Source organism: Herpailurus yagouaroundi, unplaced genomic scaffold, assembly GCF_014898765.1.
Source record: "Herpailurus yagouaroundi ecotype Mexico unplaced genomic scaffold, PumYag 247, whole genome shotgun sequence".
Classification (NCBI taxonomy): Eukaryota; Metazoa; Chordata; class Mammalia; order Carnivora; family Felidae; genus Herpailurus; species Herpailurus yagouaroundi.
Genome location: NW_024412464.1, coordinates 424,106 through 440,473, shown reverse-complemented (window position 1 = coordinate 440,473; position 16,368 = coordinate 424,106). Strand labels below are relative to the sequence as shown.

Here is a 16,368-nt window from a genome sequence, read left to right as displayed (position 1 = left end):
CTTGGTCTCATTACCTTCCTCCCAGCATTGATTAGCCTTTCCCATCCAGGGGTCCCCACTGGCCCTATAGGCCTTCACCCCTGTCAGGTGCCTTTGGTGGTGCTTCTACGGCCTCAAGTCAGAGCCCCACATGCACATGTCACCCTCAACAGCCTCTGTCTCCGTGATCGATCACAAAGTGGCCCCGATGCCTAGAATCAATGTTAAGTGTCTTCCAGCCTTGCCCGTGGCTGCAGGCAATTCGTGATATTTGAATTGAAGGAGAAGTGCACTGTGGGAAAATCCTTGGCTGTTACAAGGATGGGTTGCATTGCCAAAATGGGATGGTATTTATTGCTTCTTATCAGATTATAAACCTAATATATGTCTATAAAACAGTATAATAAAACACAAATGTAGGGGTGCCTGGGTGGCCCAGTCGGTTAAGCGTCCGACTTCAGCTCAGGTCACCATTGCACAGTTCGTGGGTTTGAGCCACGCACCAGGCTCGCTGCTGTCAGTGCAGAGCTGGGAGCCTGCTTCAGATTCTGTGTTTCCTTCTCTCTCTGCCCTTCCCCTACTCACGCTCTGTCTCTCAAAAATAAATAAATGTTAAAAAAAATAAAAAATAAAAAATAAAACACAAATGTAGACCAATGAGAGAAAGTCTCCCTAATTCCACTTCCCTTTCCAGAGAAAACCTCTGTTCAGCACATAGCCTTTAGGACTTCTTGTATGCATATATGTGTGTGTGTGTGTGTGTGTGTGTGTGTGTGTTATTTTTGTTGTTGGTGTTTGTAAAAATTCTGCACAAGCACATTTCTAAAGCTACTTTTTTTTACGTGGTATTACAAGGTGGAATTCCTCTGTGTTCCTCTCCCCCATCCCTCTTACAAAGGAGTCAGCTTCATGCAGGGTGCTCCAGGACACGATTTTGGCCCTGTCTCCAGGCGTCACGGGACCAGGGGATGATCTCACTGGGTACGCCATCTGCCCTGGCTGGCCAGAGGCTGCATCGGGAGGGCCAAGGGGGCACCACGTGTCATTAGATCTAAAGTGGGGTGGGGCTCTGTGCCCTGTGAAGACTGTTTAGTCTGAAAATACAAACAGGATACAGAAAGGTTTGGCTAAATTAATGGGTGATAAGGTTGTCATGATAATAACCACAGGTGGAGCTTACGTAGTGTTGTCCAGGAGCCAGTGATGGTCCTAAGCACCTGAAACATTAACTCACTTAAACCCCACATTTTATGGACAAGGCAGTGGAGGCTCTGAGAGGTTGAGTGACTCATCCAAGGCCACCCAGCTGGTAAGTGGCAGCCTGGCCTTAGTGTGTGTGCTTGTGCTTGACGCCCCTGTACCACACTGTCGTTGACTCTGGCCCTGATGCCGTGTCAGGGCACCTTTGTCAAGGGAGGAAGTCAGGGATGGCGCGCCTGCCCAGGTGTGGCATTTCTAGCGTGTGGTTCTTGCACCCTTCTGGGATGGCGCTGAGCTCAGGCTGCTCATTACTGAGGGACAACTGCTAATTAGCAACAGCCTCCCGCCACCTTCCTCTCCCCCGCGTCTTTCAGAGATGTCCTCAGACTCAAGAAGTAGAGATGAAAACATCGTAAAAACGACTGCCTTTCCTCCTTCATTCTTCTCTTGCCTCCCTTTCTTCTCTGTGGCTCCCACCTAATGAAATGTCCCGGCAAACTCCGGCCTCCCACCCCACCCCTGGGCCCTGCTCCCAGCAAGCTGAGACTTGGTGCCGCAGGGGTTCGCACGCCCTCTCTGAGCCTGTCCGTCATTGTCGGGGCACCTGCATGGGGAGGAGTGGGGGGCACAGACCCCCTCATTCTACTTTTGACATTTACCTTCTCTCCACTACTTCTGAGACCTTTCCGGAAGGCCTCCCTCGTTCTTCCTCTTCTCCCCGGGCTGCCCCGATGCTGCCTCTCCCCTCTTTGGGCCGTTATTTCCCCTCCTTCAGGGCAGAGGCACGGCCCAAGGCCCTCACATTGGCCCCTTATCTTATCCCTTCAGGCTAAGCCTCCTCTTTCTCGTCTTCAGGTACCTTCTCCTGTTCATAACTCACCTGTCATGACAACAGCATCTTACATGAGTCCAGAACAGTTCACTAAAGTGCTCTCTCTCAGGCATGTTTCCATTGACCTTCACAGCCACCCTGTGAGACAGGTATCATCATGCCCATGTTCCAAATGAAGAAGCCGTGGTACCGAGAGGGCAAATGACTGGCCCAGTGTCAACCAGCTAGTGGTCCCTACTCAGCCTCGAGCCCAGGGCTTTTGACTCCACACCAGGTGTCCTTTCCACCCAAATCCATGGAGAGCTCTCAGCTGAGAACAAGGGTCCCTCAGGAAGATTGGAGCTGATGCCTGCATCTCAGAAGCCATGGGCTCAGGGAGTCCAGCCATTCATTCAACTGATCAGGTTGGACTCAGTGTGTGTCACAAAAGGAGTTGGGGTTGAGCGGCCTCTAGGTGCACCTGTCGGGGAGACACAAAGATAGCATCTTAAGATCAGGAGACCTTGCTTCATGGAGAGCCCCAGGGAGGGCGGCGAAGCAAAGCATCCTCCAGGCTCACATTTGGGCTTAGAGTAGAGGGGGCAGGGTGGAGGCTGCCTCCCCAAACCCTGCTGTGAGGGTGAGGCCGGGCAGTGTTCTCAAAGTGCCTTGAGAAGGGGGCAGCCAGAGTGCCATCCATCAGTGCCAGTAATGGCTAATGGTGCAGCAGGTGCATTTCAGAACCCATGATGCTCTTTGGCACATGGCCCCAGGGTGCCTCTGAGAGGCTTCCTGGCACCCGAGGCGCTGCTGAGGCAAGAGCCTGACTGAGGAGTCCCATTCATCAGATGTGGCCACGTCTTCCTGTCTGAGACGCCACTCTACCCTGCCTGGGGTCAGTTCTGGTGCTCAATACCAGCCGACTTCCCATTCCTGAGCTGAGCTTTCCAACAAATGGCCACACACCAGACTCTGTCCCCAGCTCTGCCACGATTTCTAGGTCCATTGGAGGTCCCTCAGCCTCAGCCTCTCTGTGTCTCAGTTTCCCCAGCTGCAAAATGGAGCTAAGATTGGACGGGTGCACCTCGCAAAGGTGTAGTTGGGGCGGTTCCTCCTACATTAGGACTGTGCAGTGGAGCTTCATGGTTCCTGGTGGAGGTCTCCAGAGACCCACCCAATGTCACACGCACCCAATGTCACACGCACCCTAGGACTACACATTCAAAGCCACATGCGGCCTCCCCTACTCCCCAGCCTGAGCAACTGAGCCTCAATACATAAAAGGGAGATAAGATAATAACGTTCCCTACTTCACATAGGTTGTGGGGAAGATTAAATGAGATAAAAATGTGTAAACAGTGCCTGACTCTAGAAATACCCATTCTTCCTAAGGGATGATTATGGATGGCTAAAAAAAGTGTGGGGGGGGGGTTAAAGTTTCCCCCACCTCAGCACTTTTTAAGTGTAATCTTGTGTTGGTTTGTAGACTGTTTGCTGCCTGCTGGAGCTGGGAGGCAGACACAGCTGTGATGCTACAGATTATATCCACTAAAGATCAACCAGAAATAAAGCTTATTAATACAGCATATTAAGTGAATAAAATAGGCTATAGAGCATAGTCTCATTTAGGGAAAATTCTATGTGTGCACAGAAGAGGTGTCCGCGAGGAAGTTCCCTAACAATGTTAAAAGTGGTTATTTTGCTTTACTCTTTCACATTCTTGTATTTAACTTTTTAATGATGACTATGAATCACTTTTATAAAACAGTGCATTCTCTCTCTCTAAAGATTGAGTGGTTTTCCCAAGAAAAACAGGTTTTTTTGCTCTGATTTTCTTGGCTGACATCAGAAGAAACTCTTCCTTTTCCATTTGGTGCTCTGAGTTCAGGGGATTCATCTCAGGTAGAATTAAAGTGGTGGCCAGGGACATTGGCAGTTCCTGAACAGGACAGAGGCTCAGCAGCCTGTCTCTACCACCCATCAGGATGTCACACGACAGCACTGTCCTCATTGAAGTCTGATCAAAAACTTACCAGAAAGGGGGTTGGAGGGAAAGAGACTGCGTTTCTGTAAACAAAGGCCACCCAAGCCTGACACATCACCCAGCCAGATGTTACAGCCCCATTTCACCATACCAGCCGTTACAAAGGAGGAGAGAAGGCTTTAGTGAGCAAAATAAAATGAAATAAAACAGAAGCCTTAAGCTTAACACTAGAACTGTCCTCTCAGACACAATCTGTGAATTTTCTTACGATGGTGGACATTAGCCAGCTGACATCAGCCATGACACATTGTGTGTGCACAGCAGCACCACCACCCCCCAAAAAGCAGCCTTCATTCATGCTTTCATACAACTGTTGATTGTTCTCTTTGGATGGACGCCCAGGATTATTCCATTTTCTTCTTACCAACCTAAGTCTTCCCTCACTGTGAGCTCCTTTATCCTCTCTCCTCTTAATTTGGCAGTTATGCTTAAAATCTGGGTATTTTTTACTATTGTTCAAATTTGGTTCTAGAACATTCTGTGGCACACTGTGCTATGATGTGACCATGAGCTCACATTTTAGCGCTTCTCTGAGGGAGGAGCCATGTCGTCTTACCCTCCTGCAAGTGAGGACTTCCCTGTGCCTGTCTCTGTGCTGGGCACCACCCATGAGGGGCAGGGGAGGTGAAGGCGACACAAAAGGAGACGCGGCCCCTCAGACCCTCACAGTTGGGACTGGCTGTTAGTGAAGGGCCTCTGAAGCATCATGGTTGCCAGGAGTCAGCCTGAAGGGCGCGTTGATTTAAGCCCTTGAGACTCTTTCTCTTCCTTTGGGTACGGTTGGCTCCTTGCTTCTTGAGTAGAGGGATTTCCTAATGACCTGGGACCCAGACTTCACCTCACTCAACCCATGAGATGGGGATGCATTGCCCTTTCACTAATCTCTGTGTCTTAAAGTAAAACAGTTGGACCATAAGCACTAAAGAATAGAGTGTAAATACAAAGAGGAAATTTTCTTTTAAAAAATTGTTTATTTTAATTTTTAAGAGTTTATTTATTTTGAGAGACAGCACAAGAGGGGAGGGACAGAGAGAGAAGGAGAGAAGGAGAGAGAATTCTAAGCAGGCAATGTGCTATCAGCCTGATGCAGGGCTTGAACTCACAAACGGTGAGATCATGACCTGAGCCAAGATCAAGAGGCAGACACTTAACTGACTGAGCCACCCAGGCACCCCCCTAAAGAGGCAATTTTCAAGGGAAGTGAAAGGTTTAATTTAGTTGAGCAAGTGTCCTGGTATTCCTAATCTGGTATTTCAATCACTACTGTATTTAGTCTCCGTTAACAGACCGCTTAAGGAGGTGAGACTCCGTGTCAGGCCACCTGGGCTTTGAACCCTGACTCCATTACATGCCTGCTCTGAGACCTTAGGCAACTTACTCAACCTCCCTGTGCCTTAATTTCCCCATCTGCAGAAGTAGGCGTAATAATAGAGACGGGTGTATGAATTAAATGAGTCAATACCTGGAGACACTTGAAACACGGCTCCTGTCATTATGAGGAATCCTGTTTTCCACCCTAGTGCACTGGCTCCTTCCTGATGGTACAAAAAAGGGACCAGAGCAAAGGAAAAATGGGATGCAGGAGCCAAAAATAACCTTGAGGAACAAAGTCCACTGGAAGGTTATTTTTAGATTCTAGATTATCTCTACTTGATCTTTCAGCTATCTGAGAGAAGAGGTCCACTTAGGGTATTTGTTTTTCTAATGGCAGCTTTATTGAAATACCTACGGTGCCGTGAAATTCCCCCTTTAAAATGTACAATTCAGTGTTTTCAGCATATTTGCAAAATTGTGCATTGTCACCACTCTCTAATGGCAGTGTGGGATTTTTAAGCCGAGGGGGTCCAGGGCTATCACCCTTTGTCTGAACGGAGCCAGGGAACAGGACGGGCGATTCCGCTTTCCGCTGAGTCACAGCAGGCACCCCGGCGGGGCCTGCGGTCATTGCTCCGGGAGAAGCCCGCCGCCCGCCAGGCGTCTGCTGCCCCCTAGCGAGGCTGCTGCTTGGCCTGAAATACCCCTGCCCTTGAGGTGCGCTCGCGGAGGTGAGATTCAGACTCTCAAAGCTCGGTTGGGATCGGGTAGTGAGTCTGCCAGCCCTGAGCACGGAGAGCCAGGGTTGCCCTCCGCTCCTACTCCAGCCCGGACAGCGTCATTTCGCCCAGTCCTGGAGGGGAGGAGAAAAGGGTTGTGCTCTTTAGACTGTTGGGAAGGCACCAGTAGGAACCAGTAAGATATAGTAGCCTCGAGATGGGTTTTATCATCAAAAGATCAAAGTTCAGACCCTGCTCTGCCCCTTGCTTGCTGTGTGACCCTCAACAGGTTACAGAACCTCTGAGCCTGCTTTCTCGTCCAGGGAGTGGAGACAATGATTCCTCTCATGAGGTGGTTGTATTACAGAGAAACTCTCCCTCTCTCTGAAGCCCCTGTGACTGGCTTATAGACAGGGCTCACATAAATAGATGCTATTAATACTCCAAAGCTGCCACAAGGGTGTCCAGTGTGGCCCTGGCTTATCCAAGGAGCTTTCTAGAACCTGAGTTGCTGATGACCAAACTGCATTGCTGTGGGTAAGAAAATGAGGACGAATAGGAAGGATGGCAGTGGGCGCAGGAAGGCCATTTCGTCTCCCTCTACATCGGGTGAAGACTACCCTAGGTCAGGAGAAACCTACAGACCCCCAGGGGAACCGTACAGGAGGAAAGACCTGGGTGGGGAGCGGAAGGAGGCATCAGAACTGCCAGGAGTCCACGTCCCAGAGGGCAGCAGGGCTGAGGGAGCGGTATTCAAATCTAAGTAAGGTCCCAGGCTGCCTCAGTGGTCTCGGGCAAGTCATTTAGTCTCTGGGGGCCCTTTACCTGTCTCGGATTTGGGTCCTGCCCACCTCTCAGGTTTGTAGCGAGCCTCAATGTCGTCATGGAGAAATGTCCAGGAAAACAGCAGATGAGCTCCAAATAGTGAGCAGGGCCCCCTGGCGGTGTTTCAGAGATCACCTTTCATCTGGACTAGGTGCCTGGGGTTCCCTCATCCACCACCGGACACCTCAAAGGGCAGCCTAGGAGGCTCAGAAAACAAAGGTACCTCTTCAGGTAAGCTGCATAGAAGACGTGAATTCTGCCGGGCAGAACATTTGCTCCGTCTTGCGGCCTGCGGAGGCCCTATTCTTTGGGAGCAAAAGGGACCCGGGGTCTCACCTACACATCCCTGTGCCCCATGGGGGCGCAGCCTTGGTGAAATGAGGAAGAAGTTGAAGATTTCCTGGGGGGCCCTGCCCTTCTCTTTCTTCTACCATCCCCCCTTCCTGCCCACACCTTTTTCCTCCCTCCACCCCAATTTCACCATTATCTGATAAAAGTCACAATAAAAATTCCATGTTAGCTTGTTTCCGAGCTTGTAATTTATTAAAAGACTGCAAGTATCCATCAAAGGATAAATGGGTAAACACAATGTGTTATGTCCGTACAACGGAATCTTATTAAGGAATAAAGCCCCAGCGCGAGCCACAACATGAAGGAGTCCTGAAAACATTAGGCTAAGTGGAAGAAACCTGTCACAAAAAGGCCACATATTAAATGATTTCAGTTATCTGAAATATCCAACAAGGGGGTAATCCATGGAGACAGAAAGCAGATTGGTGCCTGGCAGGGGGGTGGGGGTAGGAGGTTCAAGAGAAACCGCTTCATGGGCACAGGGTTTCTTTTTGGGGTGATGAAAATGTTTCCAAGCTAGTAAGAGATGATGGTTGCACAACACTGTGAATGTACTAAATGCCACTGGATTGTTCACTTTAAAATGGTTAATTTTGGGGGTGCCTGGGTGGCTCAGTCGGTTCAGCATCTGACTTCGGCTCAGGTCATGATCTTGTGGTTCGTGAGCTCAAGCCCTGCGTCGGGCTCTGTGCTGACAGCTCAGAGCCTGGAGCCTGCTTTGGATTCTGTGTGTGTGTGTGTGTGTGTGTGTGTCTCTCTGTCCCTCCCCCGCTTGCATTCTGTTTCTCTCTCTGTTAAAAATAAACATTAAAAAAATTAAAAAAAAATATATATATATATAAAATGGTTAATTTTCGGTTGTGTGACTTTCTCCTCAATCAAAAGAAAAAAGGAAAAAAAGACTGAGTAACCACAGCCCTGATTGGATTCAGGGATTCTGGGATTCTCTTTCTCCTTCTCTTGCTGCGCCTCCCTCTCTCTCTCTCAAAATAAATCAACTTAAAAAAAAAAAAGTGGCCCTTTTTCGTTTCCAGGTTTAACTCAACTTTTGTGCCTTTCCTACAATTTCTTCCCTACCTCCCACCCCACTGCCCTTAAGTCACTGCCGGGGAAAACAGGAGGTAGGAAATGAGGGCGGGGGTGGTGGGGTGGTGGGAATTGGTTGATTTAGAAGAATAAGAAAGCAGAGTGCAGCCTTAAGAAAACAGCTCCCAGTGTGTTTATTTTCCTGTCTGTGTGTCCCTCTTAGATTACAGGGATCCGTGGGGTGGTGACCATGTCTCGTCTGGGCTGTGTACCCACCTCGGGGGTTGTGCTTATTTTTGTGTTTTCAGTCTGCTGTCCTTGGCTGCAGGTCTTAGGGCTGGGATGTGTGGCGGTACCATTTATTGGAAGAAGAGAACTTTAGTCAGCGAGCCCGTCTGTGCAGGGCATAAGTGGAAGGTGGGCTTTGGGACTTCTCGACTTAGCCAGGAGCTGAATGTGGCGAGCTATAGTGCGTGTGGGTCCCTGGTGTCTCACGCCTCCCAGGCTCCTTTGAAAGAACCGCTTTCTCTAAAACCTGTGATTTTAAAATATCAGCAACAGGAGCACCTGGGTGGCTCAGTCGGTTGAGTGTCTGGCTTCAGCTTGATGATGGCTCACTATCTGACGGTTCGTGGGTTTGAGCCCCACATGGGGCTCTCTGCTGTCAGTGCAAAGCCTGCTTCAGATCCTCTGTCTCCCTCTCTCTCTGCCCCTCCCCCACGCTCTCTCTCAAAAATAAATAAACAGTAAACATTAAAATATGAGCAGCCACTGAATTGGGGCCAAACTGACCTCAAGAGTAGGGAAGAGAGTAGAATGCCCTCCCTCACCCGTGCATTCTTCTCCTGCAAACCCTGCTGAATCCTTCCAGCTTCTTGTCACAAGCTCATGGATGAGAGATTTTCTGCTAAGAGATCACATCTGTCTGATCGAGGCCCAGAAGATGCTTCTCCCGTTTATTCCCCGGGAGACGTCCAGGGGAAACCATCACTTCGGGGCCAGTTCCAGCATTGGAACGGTGGCCTGGTCACCTCCACTGAGGAAACCCAGAGCCCTTCATGAGTCATCAGCACGATGAGGGCAAGGGTCCTGTTCACAAAGGCAGCACAAAGGACAGCAAGACGTCGAGAGCGAGCTCAGCACCAGAAAAATGCAAATGACACCCCCCTACCTCCACCCAGAGAGATTTGGGAACCGGAATAATTGGGAAGACACACACTATGCTTTTGGGTAGGAACGCTAAATATTCTGAAGAGAGCAATTGTTATCATTTTGGCACAAAATATAAGCCCAAAATCCCAATGGAATTTTGAGAATTTGAGAAAAAATGTTCTAAAGGACACCTGGCAGAGAAAACATGCAAGAAGGTCAAACAGGGGCACTCGGGAGGCTCAGTTGGTTGTATCCGACTTCGGCTCAGGTCACGATCTCACGGCTTGTGAGTTTGAGCCTCGCGTCAGGCTCTGTGCTGACAGCTCAGAGCCTGGAGCCTGCTTCGGATTCTGTGTCTCCCCCTCTCTCTGCCCCTCCCCTGCTCACGCTCTGTGTCTCTCTGTCTCTCAATAATAAATAAATATTAAAAAAAAGAAAAAAAGAGGAAACCAATACATCAGAGTTTTACTTGTATACCTCCATCCACCATGTTTCAGGAGGGGAAGCTTGGTCATTGAAAGGAATTGATCAAACCTAAAGAGCAAAACCATGAAGCTCAACTTCTCAGCCTTCCCTAAATCTTTAGCTGCAGGTTGAACAAGGTGCCCTGAGCTGGCTGGCCTGGCTCACCTGGGCCAGTGTCTCTAGCCAGTCTGGGAGGCCTTGAGCTTCTGGGGCGATCCCACCGCTCCAGGGTGAGGCATCTGGTGACTCAGCCAGATGGAGTGACTCATGGACCAGTCTTGGGGATGAGCCATTGGGCGGTGACCGGGGACGCTCCGAGAGGCTCCACCAGGGAGGAAGATGCTATTTCCTAGAGCTGAGTGGGGAGCAGTAGTTTCCTCAGATAATGGAACTAGTCCCTCTTAGAAGAGGGGTTCTGATGTTTGGGGGCTTTCTAAGGGAAACAGACCATTAGGATAGAGGTCCTGCTAAGCTCATTCTTTAAAAAAAAAAAAAAAAAAAAAAATTCATTTTGGGGGCACCTGGGTGGCTCAGTGGTTAAGAGTCTGACTTCGGCTCAGGTCATGATCTCATGGTTGGTGAGTTTGGGCTGTGCACTCTCTCTCTCTCAAAATAAATAACATTAAAAAAATAATAATAGCATAAGTAATTTAAAAGAACAATATCGGGACACCTGGCTGACTCAGTCACTAGAGCATGTGACTCTTGATCTCGGAGTCATGAATTCAAGCCCCATGTTAAGCGTAGAGATCACCTAAAAATAAAATGTTTAAAAGGAAGATAACAAAAAGAGGAGACTCAAATTACAGAGATAAAGATGAAAAAAAATGGAATAAGCTGAAGTAGGATGGATGAACCAGAACAAAATGGCATACTCAAAAATCTAGAATTCACAGTTATGAATTACTTTTCAAATAAAGCGCTAAATATTACCAATAAAGATGAGAACAGAGTATGAGCAAATGACTTTCTAGTGCGTTCTGTGGACGTGAAGTACTGTCTCCTGCTGGGGCTCTAGGGGGCGATGTGTGCATGTGTGTGCATGGTGCTGTTAGGGACTTCTGAGCCCGACCCCCAAGAACGCACACCCGAGAGGTCTGGTGGGGGACCCTGAGGTGAGTGGAGGCCCAGCCCTGACCTCCGGGGGGGGGGGCAGGCTGGACAAGGGTCAAGAGTCGGTTTGCCTCGCTGTTGCCTCGTGATGGAATGACCCCATTGCGTCTCTGTGCGTCATTTTCCTCACTTGCTGATGGCGCCCCTCTCCTGATGGGCCTTACATTTTAATGGGAAGAAAAATAAATAAGTAAGCAAGCTACTAGTGGGCAGCATTTGTATTTTAATGAAGTGGAAAGAGTGCTGGGCATCACGAGCCAGGCCCGGGAACCTGCCCACCTGGTGGTTCTGAGTTACGAAGTGATGTGATGCAGGTGAATTAAAAGTGCACATACGCATAACGGGCAAGGCGGATGAGGTTGAGCATCCCTCGGGGAGGGGATGGGGGCGGAGATCTGTCTGCCCCCGGGAGGTGGGCCCTCTCTCCCCGCCCCCACCCCCATCCCCCTAGCGCTTCGGCCCCTCAGCCCAGCTAGCCCGTCCTCATCCTCCCATCTCCCTTCCCCAGGTGGGCCTTGACCCAGGATGGCTGAACCCCGCCAGGACTTCACCGTGATGGATGATCATGCTGGGACGTACGGGACGGGGGAGAGGAAAGACCTCCCCTCTCAGGGGAGCTACACCCTAATGCAAGACCACGAGGGTGACGTGGACCAGGGCTTGAAAGGTGAGTGCGCAGCCACGCATGCGCAACAGGTGCCTGGGGGGCGGGGCGGGGTTGGCGTGGGTGGGTGGCCGCCAACCTGCTTGCTCAGGAAGGGGCTGGCCCGAAACAACAAGCTCTTGAAAGGAATTTTAAATACTTGATTGTGTCACTAGAGTGAAGCCTCATGATTTGAAAGGGCCAAGATAACTCAAAATGTGAGGCCGTTTGAAAATGTACCCTTCCAAAGAAGAGTCTGACACGTGTGTGGACAGTGGCATGACAAAGATTGCAAGGGGCCTGTCAGTCTGATTAATACCCGGTGCTCTCTTGAGTCTTTAGCCCAATCTATTCACCTTTAGATCAGCAGCATTCATGAACATGAAAAATACTGGGCTTTGTATCTTATTTTTATCTCCTCCTTAAGAGCCTGTCTGGGCCCTTTTTCAGCAAGGTCAGCGCTGAGATTCCTGCTGTGCCTATACTAACAAACTGGATCCTCTAAACCTCTAAATATTCTTTTTTTATTTTTTTAAAAAAAAATTTTTTTTCAATGTTTATTTTTATTTTTGGGACAGAGAGAGACAGAGCATGAACGGGCGAGGGGCAGAGAGAGAGGGAGACACAGAATCGGAAACAGGCTCCAGGCTCTGAGCCATCAGCCCAGAGCCCGACGCGGGGCTCGAACCCACGGACCGCGAGATCGTGACCTGGCCGAAGTCGGACGCCCAACCGACTGCGCCACCCAGGCGCCCCTCTTTTTTTATTTTTAAGTTTAGTTATTTATTTTCAGAGAGAGAGAGCAAAAGAGTGCACGAGTGGGGGAGGGGCATAAAGAGAGAGGGAGAGGGAGAGAATGCCACACAGGCTCCTTGCTGTCAGCGCAGAGCCCGACACAGGGCTTGAACTGATGAACTGTGAGATCGTGACCTGAGACGGGCCCTTAACCGACTGAGCCACCCGGGCGCCCCTAAACCCCTGGATGTTCTATAATACAGTCTTTGGGCCAAGTTTTCTCGACCTCCTCCTCTCCCCCACCAAACACCTGTGTTTCATGTCCACGGAGTTTGGGGAGTCCCGTGGAGGGCACCAAGCCCTCTCTCCTGCTTCTCATGCTGTCCTCTCTGTCATTGCCAAGTGATACCCAGTGTAAGAAGACCTCCATTCCTGCCCTCCAGACCCATTACTGAGGAGACAAAATAGCAAACAGCCTGCTATTCTCTTTCAGTGCTAAAAATAATAAAAATACTTTGCACCCTGAGGTGTGGAGCAGTGGCTGGAGGCGGTGGGGCTCCAAAGTGGGAAGGGTGCTCTTCTGGGTGCATCTGTCTGGGAAGGTTCCCTGCAGGAGGTAGGGTCACCAGGAGGACCCCTGGGTTGGGGAAGCACGAGGAATGATAGATAGTCCCTGCTCGCAGGACTCATTGTGGGGCCTGGTTTCAAAGGCGACTTCTGTCTCTCTGTTGAAGCAGAGAGCGTAGGAGTCAGAGGAACCTGGGAATCAGACAGGTGGGCTCCTGGCTGGTAGAGGAAGAGTGGATATACTGTCCTGGGGAGCTCAGAGGCTGCCCTCTGGCCTTCTTGGGGCCTCCCAGCCCCAGGTGCTGGGGGAGGGGAGTGGGGGGAAATACCCACACCAGCCAAGTGTCCCAGGGGGCCAGATCTGCCCTCTGGGTGTCAGGCTCCAAATGGTGGTGAGAAATGTACGTCCTTACCTCTCCCAGGCCATAGCCTGGCTCCAGCCAGAGCTGCTAAGGTGCAGCTCCCATGGAGGGCAGTGAGGGAATCTGCTTTCTCCTTTGAGTCCTGCTGGGTGCCCTTCCTCCCTTTGTCCCCCACTCCGTTCCCCCCGTCTCCTCCTCTCCCACGGTCTCCTTTTCCTCCTTCCCTCTGTCCCTTCTTGCCTTGATTTTCTTTCCCCTGCTGTCCCGCTCCACCCCCGTGGCTCTACAGCCCCTTCCCATTTTCTCTCCCCACCCCGACCCCAGCCATGTGGAATGAAGGGTACTGGCCCCCAGGACCTCGATCCCAAAGGTTAGTGGCGCGCCGCTTTCTCCCTGCAGCCCTACCTGGCTGAGGCAGCTTGGGTTGGGAGCCAGAATTTGCCTTGTTCCCTGATCCCCTGATCCCCTGACCCCTTGACCCCCTCATTGGGGCCCTGAGAGCTCCTTCTTCTGAGGACCTGAGCCCACACATCCACGTGCAAGTCTCTGTTCTGTGTCATGATGACCATTGCCGCTTCCACAGTCAAGTGTCCCAATTTGGGTGATAAAGTTTATGGCCACCCTGCTTATAAGGGAACTTCCTTCAAATGGTAATTGGGGCATTTTTCTAGAACTCTAGGATTGCAAAGGCCTTCACCACCAGCGTCTCAGGCGATGCTCACAACAACTGCTGAGGGCAGATGTCACTTTCCCCGGTTGACAGATGACAAGCGGAGTTTCCTCTCTGAGGTCAAGGGCTGATATGCGGTGCTGCCCCATCAGAGGGATGTCTTCAGCTCCTTGTCATCTGTTTTGCCCCTTGTCACTCAGCCAGGTCCCCTTGGAACTTCCGTTATTAAACCCTCACGGGTGGAATCCAACTTAGAATTCTGCCTGGTGTGAATTATGCCAGTGACATTCTGTTTAGGGTAGGCTGGTATTAAAAATTAAATTTAAAATACATACAGCGTTGCAACAAATATACCTAATAGTATAGGATGTTAATAACTGGGGAAACTTGGTGTAGGGTATATTCTCTGTAGTAGCTTTGTAATTTTTTTTTCTATAAATCTAAAACTGTTCTTAAGTAAAAAGTTCGTTAAAAAAAAAAAAGGGAAAAAAAGTGTTTTTTACCATTCATATTTTTGGGGGGAGAAATGAAATTCAATTTGTAAAGTTAGAACGAGTTTACAAGTTATTTTGTGTCTCAGAGTTGTCTAAGGTATGTTTGCTAAAACTGCTCAATTCTTTAACATAAAACACGATCAGAAGTTCTGTGCTAAAACAAATATATGATATATGATATATGTGTGTGTGTGTGTGTGTGCGCGCAGATTTTAAGTTGCTAGCCTTTTTGTCACTGCTGTGAAAGGGAAACATTTGTAGATAGTTTGCTTACCTAAAGAGTATACTTCCCAAGAAGGCAAGTGATACTTAAGAGATTTCCATCACTCCCATCAAATTTGTTCTTGCTTCTGAGGATTTAGGAGTGATTTCTATATGGGGCATGAGCGGTATAACTTGGCAGAAGCTGTGTCACTTTACTAGCAACATTTTAGATAAGTGACAGACTATTTAGAATCATGACAAGAAACCACGTATAAAATACTAGAACAAAGAGTATCTGTGTGGAGGCTCAAAGTTGGACAAGGACTGGATACAGCCAAGAGCCTCCAGGTGGGTGAGGTGACAGGTGGTTAACTGATAGAGGAGTGCACCTTAACGAATTAAAAGGTGTTTAAGGGTTAACTTGTTAGATCTTCCAGCTAAGACGTTCGGAAAAGGCTTCTTCCTCCTCCTTTCTGTCCCTCCAAGAAATTTAATAAGGCTAATTCTAATGATAAGGATGGCAGGCTCCAGGACAGAGTGGGGGAGGGGCTGCTTGGGGGACAAGCATGCTTGGGGCGCTCTCCATATGCTCTTGTGCTCTGACAGTCAAGCCTGGTTAGTAATAACAAGACCCAGCACACAGTCTGCAGATGCTTTCTCGCCATTTGTCCAAAGCCTTCTGGAGGCAGTTTGCAGGTTTGTGTAAGCCCCAGGACCAGGGAGCTGTGGGTGTGCTGGAAATCTGTTTAGAATCGGTCCTTCTTTGGCCGGATGGTCGCCCCCAGGGCTGGGTATCCACTGGCGGCATTTTAGCAGTGGGTGTCGGATCTCTCAGTGCAGTGGAACACCGCTTGCCCTTTGTCGTCTTGGGGTTCTGCTTTGTACACAGGCCAGCCCCGCAGACCCTGCCCTCACCCCCAGGTGGAGTGGCTTTCCCGGGCTCCACCAGAGCCTCCTTGGCTTCGGATTCTGAAAGGGCAGTTGTCTCCGTAGGTAACTGTGGCTGACGTTTCAGGTGCGACTCCAGTCCTGCTGGTCAGTACTTGGAGATCTTTCTAGGAAACGAGCTGGGTGAAGTCCAGACACACGATCCGACGTCCAGTTAGAAGGCACTGCGTCTGCCCTTTTCAGAGGAAGGAGTTGGGTCGGACTGGGTTTCCAGGCATTCTGCTTGTCGCCGATGAAGGGTTGCACTCTCCCATGAGCCTCTCGGTCAGGAAAGACACAGCAGCGGGCTTCGTAGTGTCGGCTGCCCTTTTGTCGGCATGAGGCCGAGTCTCTGATGAAACCGCGGGCTGATTAAAAGGCAGTTTCGCCTCTTGTCCGGGAACGAGCACCTGCATCTTGGCCTGATGACCCTGCTGTGGGGACACCGTCGTGTCGGGATGGGGGTGGGATTGGTCCCCCTTGTGACTTTATCACGTGGCCACGCCCCATCCATCTGGGTCCCGCGCTGGGTGGTTTTCGGCTCCGAAAGACACTGCTCCCCATTTCCTCCTGCAGTCGGAAGGAGGGGTGGGGAGCGGCAGCCGTTCTGAGGGGCTCATTGTGTATGTTCCAGAGTCTCCCCTGCAGACCCCCGCTGATGATGGATCTGAGGAACCGGGCTCTGAAACCTCGGATGCTAAGAGCACGCCGACGGCAGAAGGTGGGCCCTCCTCTCCTTGCCTCACTGAGACAGCTCCTCCGTGCCT

General features: G+C 50.2%; 1 protein-coding gene across 15 annotated transcripts in view; it reads left to right on the top strand.

Annotated features, from left to right (window-relative positions):
* Positions 1-16,368, top strand: part of MAPT (microtubule associated protein tau) — a 96,423-nt gene that overhangs the window by 38,864 nt on the left and 41,191 nt on the right. For 12 of the 15 annotated variants that reach the window (XM_040460065.1, XM_040460063.1, XM_040460069.1 and 9 more), the window contains exons 2-3: positions 11,508-11,666; positions 16,236-16,322. In XM_040460065.1, coding sequence (XP_040315999.1) covers positions 11,525-11,666; positions 16,236-16,322 — 229 coding nt within the window. In that variant the 5' untranslated portion in view covers positions 11,508-11,524. The remainder of the gene's footprint in view (positions 1-11,507; positions 11,667-16,235; positions 16,323-16,368) is intronic. The other 3 variants (XM_040460067.1, XM_040460078.1, XM_040460075.1) reach the window with 1 other exon arrangement.